We start from the raw sequence: 13,327 nt of genomic DNA on the forward strand, positions 1-13,327 counted from the left end.
TTCTCAAGTGACGAAGTTCGCTTGCTTCTGAAAGGTTGGTGACATGGGTCAAGCAATGGCGTTTGGTCAGGGGTGAAAAGTGTTCATTGAGGATTCATGACAACGAGCAAATCATTTTTATTTTACTTGATGGTTTCAAACTAACTCACCGCACATTACATTGTACAATAATCAGAAGACTCTCCTCCGTTTGGCCCGGTGACTGCGAGAACTTTCAACCACGACCTTCGTCGGCTTCTCTTCTTCGAATTCATCCTTCACTTCGTGTAGAGCATACTCTCGTTTTACCACAACCGTCGACTCCAGAATAATTCCATCTTCTTGCTTAATCTTGAACTCATCAACATCTACTTCGATTTTGGTTGTCAGCCGCTCCGAGAAGGTCTTCAGGTCCGCAGCAAAGAGGACAGAATGAGCCCAGCCTGCCTCTTTACCCCACAACTGTCTGAAATGGTCGCCAACAGCACTATATGTAGCTTTTGTGAGACTCTTGTGCTTTCCCTTCCCAAACTTGTAATCTCGCTGAGCAATTTGCCAGACATGAGTATCAACAGGTACAGCTTCGCCCCATCCAAGACCCATCAAGCAAACACAATCAGCGACTTTCGGGCCGACACCTTGAAGCTGAAGAAGTTCCTCGTGAGCTCGGCGGTAGCCTTCTCGGCCCCCTTCTAGCAGAGGCTTTTGGTCAGGACTGTCATCATAAGGCTCTTCATTGCATAAACTTTGCAGCCAGCCTTCCGGCTTTTCTTTTGCAACGATTGAAGCTGTCTTGGCAATATAGCCTGCCCGATACCCAAAACCGAGTTCCCGGAGATGTGACTCTACTCCTGGGCCAGTAAGAGCCTCCGGAGGAGGGAAATCGTGAAATGTCTGGTCATCAATATGACCGATCAAAGGCCCATAATGTAGACATAAATTGTTAACCTGTAGGTTTTTCCTAAGCATTGAAGGCCATGAGCAATTCGAGATTCCTTACCATTTGTGATATCCTCACGATGTTATTATTGCTGCTGCATATGAATCCCACGAGAGCTTCCCAAGCATCCTGCTTCAAGATTCGAACTCCAGTGAACTTTGGAGCCCTTTTCTTGAAGTTGGAGTCCACCGAAGACCATTGCTCATACAATGCAGTCAAGTCTGGGGCAAGATTGAGGTAATGCTTCAACAGAGCTTCTGTTTCCTCATCTTCAGTTGGCGATTCGAGAATGGACGAAGTAGCTGAGGGCGGGCTCAATGGGTATTTGACCGCAGGTTTTATTGACCGATAATGGAGATGAGTTGAGTCCTGTTTCAGGGACAGTATTCGACCATGAAGTGCGCAAGACCTGTCTGATAATTAGCCCCTTTCTTTGGAATCAAACATCACCTAGCTTACCATTCATTGTCTCCGAGCTTCTTCCACCTGAAAGATTGCCCGCATCGCAAAGTTGTATCTATGCAGAGTTCGGCCAGGCTTACCGGCAGTTTACGCCATTCGGAAATACGTAAATTCGCCATGTTGGGCAGGTGAAGTTGTAAATGGAGCGGAAAGTTGATACAGGAGGTTGAAGACAGGGGTACGCAGGTAACTAGCGGATTTTACTATTCCCGCTGTCCGCATTTTTTCCAACTGGGCTCAGCAAAGCCTCGTCGCGAAGACACAGCTATTTACCTCAGACCTTCCAGCTCGTCAATATAAACGGTCGACAGTCGACCTTCAACCTGCTACCGTCAACATGAACGGCGACAGCTACTCATCAAGAGGCATGGCACCTTCATCATCGTCAACAAAAGTTAAACAAGAAGATGGAGCTACTACTGACAAGCAAGCATCAATAGATTCTGGTCGGCACGGCTCATCCAGAGATTACCCCGTGAGTATGTTCACGATCACTCTTGAGACGGAATCTAATAAATCTCAGTCTTCACGAGACGATCGACGCGGCGAACGAGGAGGAGATCGCGACAGACGACGTTCCCGTTCTCCCGGGCATCGAGGCCAACGCCCATCCCGTCGCGATGGCGAAGTAGACTCTTATTCTACCAGCCGTGACTACAGAGAGCGAGAGCGAGAAGATAGATACTCTGGCAGAGATAGAAGGGGTGGCGGAGACAGGGAATGGGACCGAGACCGAGGCTCTTCAAGGCGTGATGCACGAAGGGACGATGATGACAGACCACCGAGGAGGGACAGAGATTTGTTCGATGACCGAAGAGGGGGTGGCGGGCGTCGAGGAGGCAGAGGGGGTGAACGTGATGATTTTGGAGGAAGAGGAGGAGAGCGCAAGAAGAGTGCATCACCTCCACCCAAGAAGAAGGAGCCGACCCCAGACTTGACAGACATTGTCCCAGTCTTGGACCGCAAGAGGCGTCTTACCCAGTGGGATATCAAGCCCCCTGGATACGAAAATGTCACTGCAGAGCAAGCAAAGCTTTCTGGAATGTTTCCTCTTCCTGGAGCTCCCAGGCAGCAGCCTATGGACCCGAGTAAGTTGCAGGCATTCATGTCGCAACCCAGTGGTTCCGTAACCAATGCTGCCCTCAAGCCTTCCAACTCCCGTCAAGCAAAACGCCTCCTTATCCACAACCTTCCTCCCTCGATTAACGAAGAAGCCATCATCAACTTTTTCAACCTACAACTCAACGGCCTCAATGTTATCGAGGGATCTGACCCTTGTATTTCGGCACAGGTCTCAAAGGATAAATCCTTTGCTTTGTTGGAGTTCAAGCAAGCGTCGGATGCAACCGTTGCTCTTGCTCTCGATGGGATAACCATGGAGGATGACCACATGAATGGATCATCCAATGGCGATACCAAAGGGCTATCAATTCGTCGTCCAAAAGATTACATTGTTCCTGCGGTCACCGACGAGACACCTTACGAGCCAGGAGCTGTGTCAAACGTGGTTGTGGATACGCAAAACAAGATACTCATATCTGACATTCCCCTCTATTTGACTGATGAGCAAGTTACTGAGCTTCTGGTCTCATTTGGAGAATTGAAAGCCTTTGTTCTTGTCAAAGATGCTAGCACTGAGGAGTCACGAGTACGTTTCTACCAGAGATTTATTAATTATCTTACTAACATAATCCAGGGCATTGCTTTCTGCGAATATGTCGATCCATCAGCAACAGACATTGCAGTGGAAGGCCTCAATGGTATGGAGCTTGGAGACAAACACCTTAAAGTGCTCAGAGCTAGTATCGGACACACACAGGTCTCTGGTCTCGAAATGGGTGTCAACGCAATGTCTATGCTTGCTGGTACTACTTCGCAAGGTCTGGATGAAGGTCGCGTTTTACAATTGCTCAACATGGTCACTCCTGAGGAGCTCATTGACAACGAAGACTATGAGGGTACGTATATAAACCATGTTGATATGCATGTATATCATGACTGACAACTTTGTGCTAGAAATTTGCGAAGATGTGAAGGAGGAGTGTGAGAAATATGGCAAGGTTCTTGATATGAAGGTACCTAGACCTACCGGCGGAAGCAGACAGTCCAATGGTGTCGGCAAGATTTTCGTCAAATTCGACACTCCAGAATCTGCAGGCAAGGCACTTCGAGCTCTGGCCGGTCGAAAGTTCGCTGATCGCACCGTTGTTACGACATACTTTTCGGAGGTGAGCTATAAGTCCAAATTTTGCACTTGCAGAAGCTAACCAGAACCAGGAAAACTTTGAAGTCTCTGCTTGGTAGTTCCCCTTCCTCAACACCATATACCCAAGCGTTCTTCAAGTTGATTCTGGAGATTGCTCTCAGGATGCTTCGTGCCATGAAGATCTGGACATCACAATAATCCAGAGCCAAATACCTCTGTACTTTTAGATCCCGCCCGTTGGCTCATGACCTTGAAAGGAGTAACATCAAAAAGCAAATTATTGAAACCCGCCAAGTTGACTATTATCAAACCTGATGCATATGACTGCTGCGATCGATGAACAAAAGAATGAAATGGGCTTTCCTTTTCCGGTGTCCACATGGCATTGGAGTGCCCAAAGCTCTCATAACGTGAAGAACTTAGAAGAACTTTGAAGGAAAGGCTCGCTCACTCAAATGAAGAGGGTTTGTTAGAATAGACGGGCGTGCTTGACTGAATTCCTCAACCTTAATCACTTTCGCACAGACCGCAGACACTTTGGCAAAAATTTTATGATAATGATCAAATATCTAAAAGCAGTGAGAGTCTGAGACAATCATAATCAAACTTACCGGGACTTCATCAATGCATGAGGGGAGACTATAAGCAGGCGAATACCTCATTGACAATAGCTGAACATAATAATATCTACCTCCGCCCAACCCTATTTCTGATATCTGTAGTCATCATTGCCCTCACTCATCCAGGCTCGTCCAGTCGCTTTGCCCCACTTTCCTGTACATTCCTTCCTTGCCCATTTCAGCCTCTGCGTCAATTATTTGCTTTCTTCTTTTTGCTCTCTTCCAACCGACCATTGCTATTCTTCCTACGCAGGGTACGGCAAGATCTCCTGTGAGACTTCATAAGCTTTGGGCATTCAGTAGCCCTGCAAAATCTCTTTCTGAGGGCACAGGGTATTGAGGTACGACGAGGGGACAGCGGATCGGGGGAATACAAAACCTATTTCCAAGACTGGTACACTCGTTTGGGGCGAAATAAACCTCTTTGTTTCGGACATGAGTGCAAAAGAATGCTTCCAGGCACGCAACAAAGCAGATTGAATGCGGATAGTAAAGGTTTTTCCACGGGAGTGGTTGATTCCAGAGGAGGAACCAAGTCAATGAGGTCTTTCATTTCGAAAGAGAGGTATCAGATATATCCGTGTCCTGGGAGATGGTTCTACTATCGTTGTATTGACGAAACCCTGCTGCTCGTGTACCACTTCTATATTGCATCTTCCACATAGATTCCGTATATACGCCCAGAGCTGGCAGAAGGAAGTTTAGCGAAAGTATATAGAGAGAGAAATAAATATAGATATCGCAGTTATTACAGTCATCCAACCCCAACGACTGACTCAGCATCTTCAAAGAGTTTTGCTCCGTACTCTTCGAGCGAGGTGAAGCAATCAATCCCAAGGAACCCTTCCAGCTTGGAAAGCCATTCGAGAAGCCTACCGGACAAGAAAGAGAGTTGGAAAAGCCCTGGTACTACGAGGAACTATGAGTTCTGTCTGTCAGAAACTTTATTAAGAGTCCAAATCAGCTCAATTCCGCTATTGACAGTACTACAGTTCTCGCATAAGACTAGGGACGCAATACATCTTCCAGAAATAACAGTTTCGTTCTCATCTCTGATTTTCAACCGCATTTTTCATTTGATGTATAATTATACAACTGCTCACAATCTGGGCAAGTCTCGGGCCGGAATTCCAAGCGTGATTATAAGTAGATGGGCAACCATCAGTTCTTCTTATTCCTTGCACATATTTTCGATCTGGAGCCATGCAATAAATTCCAGTTCCATACCAACCATGTTAATGTAACACCTACCGGCTTACTCAATGCCTGTCCGGCTATGGAGCACTATTTCTATTACTCGTGCGCCGGTGTATAAACCCTACCAAAGAGTCAAGGATTTCGTTCAAATTGTAGAAAGTGTTTTGAAGTCGAGTTTGGCTGGAGAGTATTCCGACTCGAAAGCTTTGAAACGTTCCAAGAAAATCAGTAAAGCTGCCTGAAAGGATAAATCAGGCGTGTAGATCAGTTGGCGTCGAATATCTCATTCTGCAGATAATTTAAGATAGTCAGTAGTGCCAGAAATAGCCCGTAAGGTATAGGAAATGTTTATTAATCAATACAAATATCAGAAGTCCGTTAAATTCATCGACCTCCGCAAAAGGCTTTAACCCTTTGTAAAGGACATAAAATGAGAGGTGCCAAAAATGGGTTATCATCACACAAAGGCAAAGCAAAGAAAAGAAGACGGGTTTATACTTACGAATCATTCTGCACACATCGAAGCAAGCAGTGTAAGCAAGCAGAGTATCGTTGCTATTGTACGGGGCATGTAAGTGTTGAAAGAGAAATAGAGAAGCGTTCGAGAAGTTTTTGCGGAAGAAAACCCCTAGTCTGTTATTAGCGTTAAACCAGAAAATAATGTAAATTGGTGTCTCATCATATGAAGGTGTCGATCGATTGGATAAACAAGGAAGAAGCACTTACGTAAAGCTCTGGAAACATTGCTGGCCGAAATACGGCGAGTTTGGCAAATAGTACCTAATATTTTGAAAGTGAGGTGACAAGCCGGAATCATGTCAATCAAGAAAAGGTACTGCTGGTTGGAACAAACATGCTTCAGATCTGTAACCAACGTCTAATGCGGTTGAGATGAATCTTCCGCACGCCTTTGAACATTGTGGTCCTTGTGCTGTTGAGATTGCTCGAGATCAATCGTAGACATGGAAGTTCAAAATCCTATCGTCGTACTCGTTGGAAGCCGACTGATTCTTTTCCTCCCTGGTCGTGTAATGAAAAGGTGATCAAAAGTTTCGGATTTTCATTTTCGAGAGCTTGGGATAGCTTTCGCGCTAGACCTATTTAAGGAAGGTGCCTCCTGACAAGCGAGAACGCACACATTTGTCCCGCTATTTCATTTTCTTGCGAGCTTTACAAACTCAACTCAATCCAACAACTGCAATCATGGGTCGCCTTCACAGCAACGGAAAGGGCATATCGGCCTCTGCAATCCCCTACTCTCGAACTCCCCCGGCGTGGTTGAAGACCACCCCCGACCAAGTCGTTGACCAGATCTGCAAGCTCGCAAAGAAGGGTGCTACTCCATCGCAAATCGGTGTCGTGCTCAGAGATTCTCACGGTATCGCCCAAGTCAAGGTCGTTACTGGTATGTTTGATTGTGGTTGCGCAATACTGCGTTTGCCCAGATGCGAATGCTGACCCCTCTCGCAGGTAATAAGATTCTCCGAATCCTCAAGTCCAATGGTACGGTTTCACCAATACACTCTCCTTCATTACTGCTTGGAACCCAGTGATGCGATTGCTGTGAATTACATACTGCCTCTGCTTGGTCTTTGACTGACGGAGTGAAATACGAGTTGAACAATACTGCCTTTGCCAAATCATTGGCTGACTGATTTGATAGGCCTCGCCCCAGAGATTCCGGAGGATCTGTACATGTTGATCAAGAAGGTCAGTTCTACACCACATGCTGTTTTGCTATGATACTAACCTTCTGAAGGCCGTTGCTGTCCGCAAGCATCTCGAGCGAAACCGCAAGGACAAGGACTCCAAATTCCGATTGATTCTCATCGAGTCCCGTATCCACCGTCTGTCTCGATACTACAAGACCGTCGGTGTCCTACCACCCACCTGGAGATACGAGAGCGCCACTGCAAGCACCATGGTCGCATAGACGTTAGGTCACGATAGTTGATATTTGGCATGGAGTTTGGGTGTGGTCAATTGCATGCGCTGAACTACTTCCGTAGACTTTGCGGTAACATAAAAACTGCATAGGATGAATCAGAACTCCAAACACACTCGAAGAAATGTTGCATAAGCTCGTTCTGTCTCCTAAAGTGTCATGAACCTCAGTTACGCCGGTTGTGACCAAATATGCCCTAGCTTTTATCCCAGTAAAGTTTCCTTTTACTCATTGTCCATCATAATTACACTCCTTCTCAAGAAATTGCCAAGCACGCTTGATATCTCTTGAAATGCAAAACCAAGTTCTCCAGAGAACTGCGTTATGTACCCTCCAATTCCTTCGACCTCTGCAGTAAATATTCCCCTAGAGCTCTCAAAGGATCCCTTGGTCTGAGAATAAGATCAGAACTATTCCAACCAACATAACATAGGTATCCCCAAGGATATGGTACTCACTGCTCCTTTGCAATCTGCTTCATTCCATCCAATAAAGGCCCCGTAACCTTACTATTCAGATATTGTCTCGTCGGCGCACCATGAGGAGGAGCCTCCTTCGGGATCGTAGGCGCCGGATCTGGGTGCTGAGACGTAGCTCGAGAAGTGGCATCGTTGCCATTTACATTGCGCGAGGGCGTGCCAATTCTCTGAGGAGCCGGACTTGGGGCATTTGTTGCGCCGGGGGGGATTGCTGGGGACTGCTTGATGCTCAGTACTCTATCTTATAAAGGAAAGAAACTTGAGGACTCACGGCAGGCCTATCAGGAGTCCCGTCAGTCATAACTACATCTTTTAAAGAGTCTAGAGCTTGAGGCAGTGGAGCGGGAGTGATTGCTGGCGGTGGTGTCGCGGATTGTTGCTGCATGGCGACTTGGTACGCATGCGCTGCAGCACTTATGCTTGCAGGAATTTGCTCCTGTGCTGTCACGTCTGGAGTGTTTGGTTGAGACATGGTGGGGTGGGGTGCTCAATGGGTTGCAGTGATTTGTACTGCGTTTCTCGGGTCGAGAGCTTTCTTGAATTGTTCTCGCGTCGTCTCGTGACTTCGCGGTTGCCTTCTTGACGCGCTGAGGATCCCTTCTTTCCACCTCGATCGTCCAGACGATTCTAAGCTGGTTCAGACAATGCACTATGGTTCTCCGGTCTTGGGGAGCGACAGATCATAATGCGATGCTGGGCAGAGGAGTACCGCATCCGGCCTCGACCAAATTTCACAATGATGACACTGGGCCTGCTGCGAAACGACTTAAGACTTTCGAGAGCACCGATGGCGAGGACTCTCGTGACGTGTCAGGCGACGAATATGCTCTCCGCACCCCGAATGCCTACCGAAATGAGACAGCAGACTCCGAGGACGAAGATGCTCTCGAGGATGAAGGGAAACTCACTTCGATTCGTCCGACCGAGTTGGAGAGTGCGTTGCCACAGGTGAAGACTGACAAAGAGGCAATTGAAGAGTATGAAGCTATGCGAGCTGCCGAAGATGTCCCAGAAGACCTCAAATCTCGTCTCAGTCAAAGGAGTTGGACTAAGGGAAAGAGCTCAATCTATGTTGATGCCTTCAACCTGGCATTGGAAACGGTGCTAGAAGACGAGGGACACTTATTCGATGAGAAGGAAATGGAAGTCTTCAACCAATGGAGAGCCCTAGAGTATGAAGCTCAATATTTGTACGTCTCTAAAAGCTTGCTCGTGAATTTGGCTTACAAAGAAGATACGTCCGTTTATTTCTCAGAAAAACTTCTGCTTGGCACCGTATCAATCGGCTGGGTTATTATAGTGATATTGCAGATCTTCCAGCTGCCGCTCAAGTACTTCAATCAGTCCGACAGTTGCCAAAATCTTCTGCAGGCATTCAATCAAACCCGGGAGAGTTGGCTCCTCCTGAAGGAACTGTCCTTGAATCGAACTTCAGCTTTGCCGACTTCTCTGAAGGCACGATCACCTCACTCGAGGAAGCATCGTCTTTACTTAATTTGGAAGAGTTGAAGACCATTGCCAAGGAAGCCAAGGTCCAGGGGAAGAACAAGTCTGAATTACTGAAAGCTCTAAGGCGAATGAGCCAACATCAGAGTGGACTCGGTTGGGTTGGATTGAAAAGGTCTGACAGTGAACACACTGTTGCTTCCGAATCTGGTGGAAATGAAAACGATGAAGACGACTCCATGTCGGACATGAACAGAGACAAGCATTTTGTAAGGAAGATCATGGCTAGCACAGGATCATGTATCCGACTTTCCCTGCCGACTCTGAAGCTCTTCGAGCGAGTTCATCTTGTCTTCTACCGGTCTACTGAATGGACGGACAAATCCTTGACAACCATTATACTAGCCCGAATATCTCGTCGAAATTTCCCAGATTACATTGTCTCGAGATCTGCCAATATCTTCCCAACCCGATCTGAGTTGCTAGAATTTGAAGCAGCGCTGAGAACTCAATTTAAAGTTGACAATATCCTCGAGTTTAATGGTAATCCTGGAAAGGGGGGTCTCGAGGAAGTTTTATCTATCTTTGACGAAGTTTACCCACGATGGAAAGTCCTCTTGAAAGAGGAGCAACGCAAAGAAGACCGAGTCTACGAAAGTGGCGAGGGAGCGTACCTACGTCGATTCTCACCAGCTTGGGTGTACACACGAATTGTTCACAAAGGCACTTATGTCCTAGGTCGGTTCAAGATGTATGAACGCGAACACGAGGTGACCTCTGAACTGCTTAACCAGCAACTGTTTCACGCCGCTCGGCGAGGAGCTTGGTATCAGCGCAAAGCTCTTCTGGAGGAGCATTACATGTACAACCTACAACCGCCATCTGGAATTTCCGATCCCGAGCAGCAGAAGAGACACTGGAAGCGGATTTCACTTCGAACCTGCGAGGCAGGGCTGCAGGACAAAGACTGCCACATGATATACCACTACGACCTCCAAAGGCGGATCCGCAAGCTGGAGAAGAATCTCAAGATCCCGAAACGAGAACAACATGATTTCGGACATGTCTTGCTCTCTCAACCCGTCGAAGTGACTGTTGAAGGTATTCAACTCAAAAAGGAGTATCCTACAAACAAAAGACGTGTAAGTGCACAAGGAGAGGAAAGACAACGCAGCACGAAGACTATCTGGGTTGATGAAGCTGAAGGGGGAGGCGAATGCAGTGTTGAGGCCATGTGTCTCTCTGACTACCGTTCCCGCGGATTCAAGGGGTATCACGCTGAAGGTGGCATCATTCGCACCTTATTTGCTTATCTCTTCTACGACGTGTTGTTCGTATACATCCCGAACGTCTTCCAGACCGCATATCAAACATGTCCTTTGGATCTGCACACCGATGCTTTCTTTCCCTCTCGGGCGTCAGAGATCAATCACCGTTTAGTGGAAATAGCGAACGGCTCGGCAGCAGACATTATTCGTGCCGTTGACGAAAGAGAAAGAGAGAAAAGAACCTGTATTATTGGGCTGAATTGGGATTTCGAACTCGACGACTTGTTGGAGATCATCTCTTGCTTCGACGGGCAGGCTCTAGCAACTGTTTGCAAAGTCATGGCACAGGAATACAGAATGAGAGGAGGTGGTATGCCGGATCTCTTTTTGTGGGATACGGAGAAGAAAGAAGTAGTGTTCTCGGAGGTGAAGAGTGAGAATGATAGGTTGAGTGATACGCAGAGGTTGTGGATTCATGTTCTCACCGGGGCAGGTATTAGGGTTGAGTTGTGTAATGCCGTTGCGAGAGAGGTCAGAGTTGTAGATGCTGAGTGAGGGAATATTGATACATCTAGGTCATTTTGATGACCAAAATATACGAATCGAAGTCAACAGTCTTCAAAGGTGTCAAAGACGGACACGAAATATCTACAATGTCCCCGTCCGTTTCATTCGGATAGAAAATAAGTTCCCAAAGGGTAAATCATTGTGTTTGGCACCTGGGTATCTTTGACTCATTCGAATCTGCATTAGTAGTCTCGTGTCCCGGTTCCAAGATAGCCTTCTACCAGTACATGCTCGTTGCGTCAGGAGAGGAAATTGTGCGGACTTCGGATAGTTGGTCATACCCTATGAAGCAGCCAGTGGTCCCGACGGTCGAATCGCCAAAGCATTCGTTCAGCGGAAGACTTTCCTCGTCTTTCATTTGCATTTTTAAGCTTCTCCTCGAATCCCAGCCTCAACACATCTTTCCCGATGTCATAATTTTCGAGGAATCAAGAATGAAGAATACCGCATCCAATCTCTAATCAATAATAGTCAACGGAGAGAGCTCACCTGGCCTGAATCAACTCGGTAGCTTTCTCCAATTGCATATGTAATTAGTTCACCCATATATTGTCTTTTCCCGTCTGCTTAGCCAAGCTGCGCATGCACTCGAGCCAGAAGAAGGTACCCAGGCACGACAGCAAAAAGATAGGGTATCCATGAAATTTATTCTAGCCTGGAACTTCATCATTCCCCAACCGGAAGCGAATGACAGCCAAGCATGACCCTCGTTGAGTTTCTCGTGGCATAAGCGGGGCCTTTTTCAATGTTCGGATTAGCCAGAGAAGCGGCTAGAACCGTCATCTGATCTTGCAAAGATCTCAAAAAAAAAAAGAACAACATGATGAATTGGAGCTGCTAGTTGCTGCACACTTGCTCCAAGATGGATCCATGTTTGTAGAGATGTAGGATCTGTGTCTGCAGCAGCGCCGGACTTCCGCGTCACTATCGTGACTGCACTTACTTCCCAAGCTTAAACTGAATACGGGATTTCCCAGGCATCTTGTTCCGAATCCAGCCAAGAGAATTGCACTCACACAGCATGGGCTAGATTGCAACAGTGCTGAAGGATAATATTAGGCACAGGGTCTACCATGGGGCTTGGACACGGCTCAGAAGCTATCACCGGGCAGCATTGTTGGGTTAAAGATATCCACCAACAACAACACGCCATCGTAAACTGGGTTCCGAGCGTACTCGCATCTTCATGGAGTAAGAGTCGTCAGCCGATGAAGACAATTAAATCGCAGACCTCCATCGCTGATAGCGAACTAGGGCAAATCGGGAAGCCTTTATGGGCATCAACAAATGCAACCTTCTAACATATGAAGACAAATTTGAAACGCGATTTACAGGTGACATTAAACTAGGAAAGGAAGGCTATATGGCTAGCAATTCGAGAGCCGGTCAACTAAACCCAAGACTTTGGATGGACGCTTCGCTTCGTTGCTAAAGCTCACATCAATTACTACCAGCCCTTTCTAGCTATCATTGTCACCATTTCAGATGCTGGGAGCTAGCTGTATTGACTTGATGTTGTTGGAATCCTCGAATTTGGATAAAGAATAGCGACCAGGTTGAGAACCGTATCTAATAGACTAGTTTGCGTGGTAGAATATTCAAAAACAACAGCAGTGGCAGCGGCCAAAAAGATCTCTGACCTCGACCTAGATCTTGGAACAATACTTCACCGTAATAAATAGCATCGTCGTTCTAACTTTTGAGATGACCGTATGACAGTCAGGACTTCCTGCTAAGAACACAAACCCACCGTCTCCACTACGAGGAGACTATCTAAATCCACTGCTCGGTGACAATCAACTGCGAGGAAGTCGTGTTGTCTTAACCAAAAATAGACAGAGCAGCCGGAGAATGGGATAATGATGTCTCCTTTGATCTGCAAGTCGGCTCAACTGATCTCGTTACCCAAAGTGTACCTCGGAGTTGCAGCCCAGATACGGAAGGACATGAGAACCACAGACCTTAGCACCTTCCCAACCCCCCCGGAGAATGCACAAGCAGAAGATCGTCAGCTTCTCCACATCGCCGTCGATCTTAGAGATGGTTGAGGAAATCGCTGTACTGTGGAGAGGGCCCAGGTCATTTTGCGGCGGGGCGCTCCACCGTCGGTGCCAATTGGAGACTAAATATCGACGTCCACCAAGCAAAAGCAGTTGCTTGGATCATAAAAATAGGGTTATCGTCATGCAGATCTCTATATGAAATGTCCAGGAAGAGC

The 13,327-nt window shown here is 47.0% G+C and overlaps 5 protein-coding genes across 5 annotated transcripts; 3 read left to right on the plus strand and 2 right to left on the minus strand.

Annotated features, from left to right (window-relative positions):
• Positions 1-139: 139 nt before the first annotated feature.
• On the minus strand, positions 140-1,500 carry K444DRAFT_602292 (uncharacterized protein; the record flags this gene model as incomplete). The annotated part of the gene is made up of 3 exons (XM_024878720.1): positions 140-927; positions 980-1,328; positions 1,379-1,500. 3 exons carry the CDS (start codon positions 1,498-1,500, stop codon positions 172-174), a joined length of 1,227 nt encoding a protein of 408 aa, XP_024728674.1. The 3' UTR covers positions 140-171.
• A 121-nt stretch (positions 1,501-1,621) lies between these two features.
• K444DRAFT_620864 (uncharacterized protein) lies at positions 1,622-4,163 on the plus strand. Its single transcript, XM_024881793.1, has 5 exons — positions 1,622-1,856; positions 1,905-3,029; positions 3,078-3,339; positions 3,398-3,609; positions 3,659-4,163. Exons 1-5 carry the CDS (start codon positions 1,719-1,721, stop codon positions 3,683-3,685), a joined length of 1,764 nt encoding a protein of 587 aa, XP_024728675.1. The 5' UTR covers positions 1,622-1,718; the 3' UTR covers positions 3,686-4,163.
• A 2,444-nt stretch (positions 4,164-6,607) lies between these two features.
• On the plus strand, positions 6,608-7,337 carry K444DRAFT_637024 (uncharacterized protein; the record flags this gene model as incomplete). The annotated part of the gene is made up of 4 exons (XM_024884074.1): positions 6,608-6,809; positions 6,875-6,907; positions 7,068-7,114; positions 7,164-7,337. The coding sequence occupies 4 exons, from the start codon at positions 6,608-6,610 to the stop codon at positions 7,335-7,337; spliced, it is 456 nt and encodes a 151-aa protein (XP_024728676.1).
• A 334-nt stretch (positions 7,338-7,671) lies between these two features.
• K444DRAFT_544320 (uncharacterized protein) lies at positions 7,672-8,031 on the minus strand (the record flags this gene model as incomplete). Its single annotated transcript, XM_024876039.1, has 2 exons — positions 7,672-7,741; positions 7,808-8,031. Coding segments are annotated over 2 exons (294 nt in total), but the record flags the coding sequence as incomplete, so codon positions are not given.
• A 417-nt stretch (positions 8,032-8,448) lies between these two features.
• Positions 8,449-11,235, plus strand: K444DRAFT_574539 (uncharacterized protein). The gene is made up of 2 exons (XM_024877440.1): positions 8,449-9,018; positions 9,063-11,235. The coding sequence occupies exons 1-2, from the start codon at positions 8,480-8,482 to the stop codon at positions 11,095-11,097; spliced, it is 2,574 nt and encodes an 857-aa protein (XP_024728678.1). The 5' UTR covers positions 8,449-8,479; the 3' UTR covers positions 11,098-11,235.
• The last annotated feature ends 2,092 nt before the right edge of the window (positions 11,236-13,327 follow it).

Source organism: Hyaloscypha bicolor (assembly GCF_002865645.1).
Source record: "Hyaloscypha bicolor E unplaced genomic scaffold K444scaffold_182, whole genome shotgun sequence".
In the NCBI taxonomy this organism is placed as follows: domain Eukaryota; kingdom Fungi; phylum Ascomycota; class Leotiomycetes; order Helotiales; family Hyaloscyphaceae; genus Hyaloscypha; species Hyaloscypha bicolor.

Excerpts from the sequence above, each read along its gene's own strand:
- K444DRAFT_620864 (XM_024881793.1), top strand. The coding sequence starts at position 1,719 with ATGAACGGCGACAGCTACTCATCAAGAGGCATGGCACCTTCATCATCG. Across the intron at positions 3,340-3,397 it reads TGACAACGAAGACTATGAGG|AAATTTGCGAAGATGTGAAG; the intron begins GTACGTATATAA and ends ACTTTGTGCTAG. Across the intron at positions 3,610-3,658 it reads TTACGACATACTTTTCGGAG|GAAAACTTTGAAGTCTCTGC; the intron begins GTGAGCTATAAG and ends AACCAGAACCAG.
- K444DRAFT_574539 (XM_024877440.1), top strand. The coding sequence starts at position 8,480 with ATGGTTCTCCGGTCTTGGGGAGCGACAGATCATAATGCGATGCTGGGC. Across the intron at positions 9,019-9,062 it reads GAGTATGAAGCTCAATATTT|ATACGTCCGTTTATTTCTCA; the intron begins GTACGTCTCTAA and ends CTTACAAAGAAG.